This window comes from Crocodylus porosus, unplaced genomic scaffold, assembly GCF_001723895.1.
Source record: "Crocodylus porosus isolate Cpor-Errol unplaced genomic scaffold, CroPor_comp1, whole genome shotgun sequence".
NCBI classification, from domain to species: Eukaryota; Metazoa; Chordata; order Crocodylia; family Crocodylidae; genus Crocodylus; species Crocodylus porosus.
The window spans coordinates 2,990,729-2,997,054 of NW_017728919.1; the positions used below are offsets into that span (position 1 = coordinate 2,990,729).

At 41.4% G+C, this 6,326-nt stretch overlaps 1 protein-coding gene and 1 long non-coding RNA gene across 2 annotated transcripts in view; one reads left to right on the forward strand and one right to left on the reverse strand.

Moving 5' to 3' along the window:
* LOC109312387 overlaps positions 1-1,603 on the forward strand; it is a 21,088-nt gene extending 19,485 nt beyond the window's left edge. Inside the window, exon 3 of the long non-coding RNA XR_002101809.1 lies at positions 1,592-1,603. This is a non-coding gene — a long non-coding RNA (uncharacterized LOC109312387). The remainder of the gene's footprint in view (positions 1-1,591) is intronic.
* Positions 1-6,326, reverse strand: part of TPM4 (tropomyosin 4) — an 18,531-nt gene that overhangs the window by 1,082 nt on the left and 11,123 nt on the right. Inside the window, exons 4-8 of the mRNA XM_019538401.1 lie at positions 4,777-4,894; positions 4,243-4,313; positions 3,274-3,349; positions 1,880-1,942; positions 1,731-1,800 (exon numbers count right to left, since the gene is read on the reverse strand). Of these exons, the coding sequence (XP_019393946.1) occupies positions 1,731-1,800; positions 1,880-1,942; positions 3,274-3,349; positions 4,243-4,313; positions 4,777-4,894 (398 nt within the window). The remainder of the gene's footprint in view (positions 1-1,730; positions 1,801-1,879; positions 1,943-3,273; positions 3,350-4,242; positions 4,314-4,776; positions 4,895-6,326) is intronic.

Genomic DNA, 6,326 nt, shown 5'->3' on the forward strand with positions numbered 1-6,326 from the left:
GGAGTGGGGACAGAGCGCTACTGCCACCTCCCAAGAGTGTGGAGGGGGGAGGGAGCTTGCCCCGCTCTGCCTGCACCCCATGCCACCACTGCCTCCAGCACTGCTAGCCTTGTGCCACCCCCATTAGACTAACCGATCACAGACAGACTGACTAAGCCCTTTATAGAGGAATGTTCCCTTACTGAAGTGAACAGAAAGAGATGAACAATGATGGTATCATCATGAGCCAGTTCATAGCTTGCTGTGTAACCATGTGAGGGTAATATGACTAAATTACATATTTGCACAAAGCCATTTCCTACCTAAGTATCTTACATAGGTATGTGGCTGTTCATACTGGTGAGTGCCTAAATTCCTTCATTATCAGATGGTTGTTAGACGTGTAACATCATAAAAAAGGACGGTTGGAAGGGCCCTCAGGAGGTCGTCTAGTCCAACCCCCTGCTCAAAGCAGTACCATTCCCAAGTATCATCTGAGCCAAGGCTTCATCTAGCTGGGTCTTCAAAACCTTTACAGGTAGAGATTCCACAATCTCTCTGGGTAAATTGTTCCAGTGCTTTACCACCCTCCTGGTGAGAGTTTTTCTTCCTATCTAACCTCAGCTTCTCTTGCTGGAACTTGAGCTCACTGCTCCTTGTTCTGTCACCTGCCACCACTGAAAACGGTCCAGCTCCATCCTTTTTGGAACTACCCTTCAGGGAGTTGAAGGCTGCTATTAAATCCCCCCTGAGTCTTTTCTTCAGACTAAATAAGCCCAATTTCCTCAGCAGTCATGTGCCTCAACCCCTTAACCAGTTTTGCTGCCTTCTACTCTACTCTTTCAAATGTATCCATATCTTTTCTGTAGTAAGTGGGGGGGGCAGTCTCAAAACTGGACACAGCACTCCAAATATGGTCTCCCCAGTGCCAGATAGAGGAGAGTAATCACTTCCCTCAATCTGCTTGACAACACTCCTACTTGATCTTTGAGAGAGACTTTGATATTCCTTTTACTTCAGATACTTGCACAGTTTAAAAGAGCTTTGTTACTTTGTCTCTTTACTGAAATCTCAAACTTTATAGTCCAGTGTGATTTTTGTCCCTGCAGCCTGTCCTCCTGTCTCCAGACATTGATTATTATCAGCGATTTCCCACACAATTAAATTCTTCATAGTGAATTGAAAAACTTTACAGAAACCACAGCTGTAACTGAAAAATAAGTCATATCAATCTGCCGTGCAAAACCCTTCCGTCTGCAGGACAGCTTGTTGGGAACTCGTATCAGATAGCTGATGTAGTTTTTCTGATAATACCAGCTAGTGCTGTTCATTTAGTGGGGACAAAATTTTAAAATTCAGGTACATGGGAGGCACTGGGCTATTCACTGTCTGCCTAGGGATTTGATTAGATTTAACAAATAAGGAATTCTGCAGCATGGCATTTTCTAAATGCACTGTATTAAATGTTCCACACGCTATACTGTTGTAGTGGGGTCTTAGACGTTTTTAAATGGTCCTGATGCAAGTAGTGAGTGCAGTGTCACATCTGTGAAGTCCTCTGATTTGACAGTACTGTTGAGTGGATGTATTGTAGAGGAAGCTACTGAGGGAGAAGTACATTTCAACTATGTTCTTGACTGGCTAGTTAACTGCTATGGCATAAAAATTCCACTCTTGACCCAGTGATGTGCTAAAATTATATTTTCCCCACTTTGAAACTGATGGCTTGTATAAACAAAGGGATTTCATACCTTCCAGATCGTCAATAGATTTTTCCAGTTTAGCAACACTTCTTTCTGCAAACTCAGCACGGGTTTCAGCCTAGGAAAAAGATAAAGTTAAATTCTGGACCAGAAAACAATCCACAAGGATTCTACTTAACTGGGACATATTGCCTTACCTCCTTGAGTTTGTCAGAGAGAAGCTTGATTTCTTCTTCATATTTATCCTCTTTTTCAGAGTACTGTGAAAATAATGGTTGATCTTTTTAAGAGAGTTTGTTGAAACAGAGCTGATTAGACAGTTGAAGTTTGCTAGGCTGTTGGGGCCATTAAGAAATAATATGCAGCCTCCAGTTACTCTAAAATTCTGTTTCTGAACTTTCATCTCCTTTCCTAGCCACAGTCATTTCATTTCATAGGTCAAAGTCCCTTTTTTGCTCAGTGTCTCTGAAGGTTTAGACTTCCACCACAGCTGTGTTCTAAGTTTTCCCTTGCTAGAACATATGCAGCGCAACTAACTTTTACTTTTCATATACAACTCCATCTCCCAAAAATAAGCTGTTCTGCTTCTTCAAATCCCTCCTCAAAATCCAGTTTTTTTGGTCTACAAGTGTATCTGTAGTCATAGCTGGTATCAGCACCCATTTAGCTAACACATTCCCCGAGAAACTCAATGGACATTCTTGGGGAGGTGAACACACAGAAATCTGTCCTGTGTTCGTTTCCACCCAATATTTGTCAGTAATGATTTGGATGGTGGAATGTGGTGTACTTTTTTTTTTTTTTTTCTTTTCTCCCTGTGAAACTAAACTGGGGTAGGAGACACTTCAGAGGACACCATGAATTCACAGTGATCTTGAAAAATTACACGGGCTCTGAAATAAACAAGATGATTTTATAAAGGCAAATGCAGAGTACCACATGTAATTTAGTCTGGAAAGGAGAAGAAATGAGGGGGGGTTGGGAGACAGGGGAATTTGATAATGGTGTTGAAGTACTTGGAGGGTGCATATAGAGATGCTCTCTTCTCTCTGTCCATAGAGGACAGGCGTGATGACCTTAAATTGTGGCTAGGGAAATTTATGTTGGAGATTAAATAGAACTTTCTCACTGTGAGGATGGTTGAGCATTGGAACAGGCTACTTGAGCTTGTAGAATCCCCATTCCTGGCTGGAAATTTTCAAGAGCAGGGCCAACCATGTAGTCGGTCCAGTAAAAAAATATTACCAGCAAAATGTTTCCTCTCGCCAGGGCATGGTGGACTGACACTTGACAGGGATGATCCTGCCTTGAGTAGGGGGCTGGACTAGATGACACTGAGATCCTTTCCAGTCCTAATTTCCTATTGGTGGTGTAGAATTTTTGTCTTTACAGTGAGAGTGATCAGTCACTGAATTGGAAATTAATGCCGCCTTTTGTGCAGGAGGTCAAGATAGACTGCCACAATTTACCTCATTATCTTTAAGAATTACCTCCCTCCCCAAACAGTTTTGAGGAAATGTACATCTGTGTCACCAACTTCAGTCTCTTTTCAGACCCAAGCATTCTATATTTGTACATGGGAAGCACCAACCTTCTCTGACTGAGCCTCCAGGGACTTCAGGTTGTTAGTAACGTTCTTTAGTTCCTCTTCAAGGTCACTGCATTTACTACAGACAGACGAAAGCTGAGTAAGTCAGTTCTTTTATGTTCCTTGTATGATGAAGCTTACTTTGCAAAAGGTCCAGAATGCTGAACTGAGTCACATTCTACTGTCTCAGCACACTAAGTGGTGGGTCCTTGTCCTCCTCCTTACTGCTTCTTTGTGACTTCATGTTAGGGTTAGGGTGATTGGTGTGTTACAAAACTAGATGAATTAATGTGTTGGTTTTTTTTTTTTTTTTTTGGGACTCAAACAAGGTGGAATAGGACTGCACTTAGGCATTCCATAGATTAAGTGGGGTCTGTCCCTAAAATGTTTATACTATTGTGTGGGTTTTGTTTTGCTTCATTTTTCCGAAATGTGCTCTGAAAACTGCATTTTAGTATGGATTTTTGTAATGAAATGCACCTTCTTACGAATTTAAATTCAAGAAAGTTGTTTGTTCCCTGAACAGAACTCATGTGCATGGCAACAGAAGTTTACGGATTGATGACTGTTGGAAGCACCTTTGCAGTGTTTGGAGAGCGATGCTTGTGTGTTGCCCAGTTATTTGGTTGTGCATAAAATACAAATGTTTGTGAAGCTTAAGACTTAGATAAGCGTTCTGACGTTGGGTTGTTCTTGTATGCTTTACCTTCCCCCTCCCCCAGTATATTAACACCACTACCACATGGCTCAATCACACCACATTTCCTTATAACACTAGTAGTGCTTAAATAGAAGAGTCTCAGTACTTGCGTACTACAGGAATGGTCAGTATGAAAACCTGGAAAGCTGTGTGCTGGATAGTTATGGATAATAGGAAGTGATCCTGCACAGGCCTTTAAGAAACCCTTTACATCAGTAGTTTTATATTCTAAGCTTTTGCCGTACGAGAAATTATCCTGAACAGCTACTTACAGTTCCGACACCTCAGCACGTTCCTCAGCTCTCTCGAGTTCACCTTCCAGAATGACCAGTTTACGGGCAACCTGCAAAAAGCATTTTTTTTAAAGCCACCTGAATCATTCCATAATCCTCATTTGTCCCTCAAAGCCGTCTGTCCTTGCAGCTTTCCCTCTCCTCTGCCTGATGCTTGTTAGAAATGGCACTCTGTGGATGCATGTAATCTGTGAAAAGCATGTTAAAGATTTGGTCCAAGTTAAGTTGCCACTCTAACATTGGTGGCAAGGGAGACACAACAGGATGCAAGGGTTCCTCCACTGGAAGAAGAAAGAATTGGAATGCTCTTAGCATTAGATACCCTGAGATGCTAGGAGGGCAAACTCATTTCGTGTGAGGTCAGAATATGTTAGGAACTGCATCTTTGTCTTTGTTCTGAGAACTAGTTCAAAGCTGGAATAATGTTACAGTAACTACAACATTTCTTTTAATTCTTTTGTTCAATGATAATTTTTTGCCTACAGTGGCTGGTTTCTTACACCACCCTTTTACCTCCTCATATTTGCGATCAGCCTCTTCAGCAATATGCTTCGCCTCTTTCAGCTGCATCTCCTGAATTTCCATCTTCTCTTCATCCTTCATTGCTCTGTTTTCAATAACCTTCATACCTCTGCAGAAGAAAACAAAGCATGTGTTTACTAGAAACAGTTTGGCTTGTCTGGGTAGATCCTGATGTCAGCTACTTTATTAAAGATGGTTTTGCTGTGTTTTTGCATTCACATCAATGTCTCCAGGGGCTAGCAGACAGACTGACTACGGTAGTTGGAATGAATCTCTACTTACCTGAATTTGCAGGTTTGTTATTTTTTGAAATCTGCTTTGAAGTAGTAAAATTCTACCTTTTCCAGAGTTTTACTTTAACTTTCTCCTTAGCAGGATCTCAGAGCTTTTGTAGATTTAAAATCAGTAGCTCTCAACTTTTGAAGACTCAGACTCAAAGCACCCTTAAAAAAATGCTAGATCTTAGCTTTCACTTTTTTTTTCTTTAAACTGTGGAAAAACAGAGCAATTCCTCTGTTGCAAAGAACTCAGACCACAATAGATCAGAACATTTGAAACTGTAGATTCCTGTTTTAAAAATATTTGGGTTTACCTTGTGAATCGCATATAGATGGTTGCGCAGCATGTGCTAATATTGTGTGGCATCCATGACATTCTTAAAAGGATCTTAAGAGGGCCCTGAGGGCCATAACTCCTGGTTGAGAATTGTAGGCTTAGCTTAACCTGAAAAAGCCAAGCTTTGTGGCAAGTGTTTGAAAGACACCGCTGGGAACCTTTCCTAAAATTTTGGGATAGTTTTTTTTTTTTTTTTTTTAGTCCTTAGAGTAATTAAAAGGGGTAGAAATGGTTGTTTTCTGAGTGGTGCCACATCAAATTAGCAAGTATCTAATGTATTTAAGACAAACTCTTCTGGTTTTTGTTTTTCAGTGCTGAGAAACATTTTATTAGGTGTCAATTCTGAAAGGATTTGTGGACTGTTAGGCTCAAAAAATTAAGTCCAATGCCAACGTTTATTTGGTTTCTCATTTTCCCTTCCCAGTTCACACTAAGTAGACTTAGCAGCCGAGGCATGGAAGCCAAAGTTCTTAAGCCTCTGGAGTTCAGATCACAGCTTTTGCTGTAGGAACTGCCATACCGTTATAGATAGCAGGATCCTGCAAGTGAGACGAGGCAGAAAGAAATCCTTTCTTTTTAACGTGTTATGTGGAAGCAGGGTTTTAAACCATGTACAATAAAAAAGGATCTGACTAGTGCTCCATCTGTCACTCATTAAGCAACCAGGACTGTAGGCATCATAAGTTGCTTTACAAACACAGACTGGGGAATGATTGGTTAGGCTGCAACACTGCAGAAAAGGATGCGGAAGTTACGGTGGGCCATAAGCTGAATATGAACTTCTCTTGGAAGTTGGTTCCAGATCCGAGCCGCCCTGACCGTGAAGTCGCGCCTCCTGATGTCTAGTCTGAATCCACCCTCTGCCAGCTTGTGACCGTTATTTCTTGTCACTCCTGGGAGTGCTCGGGGGAACAGGGACTCCCCCA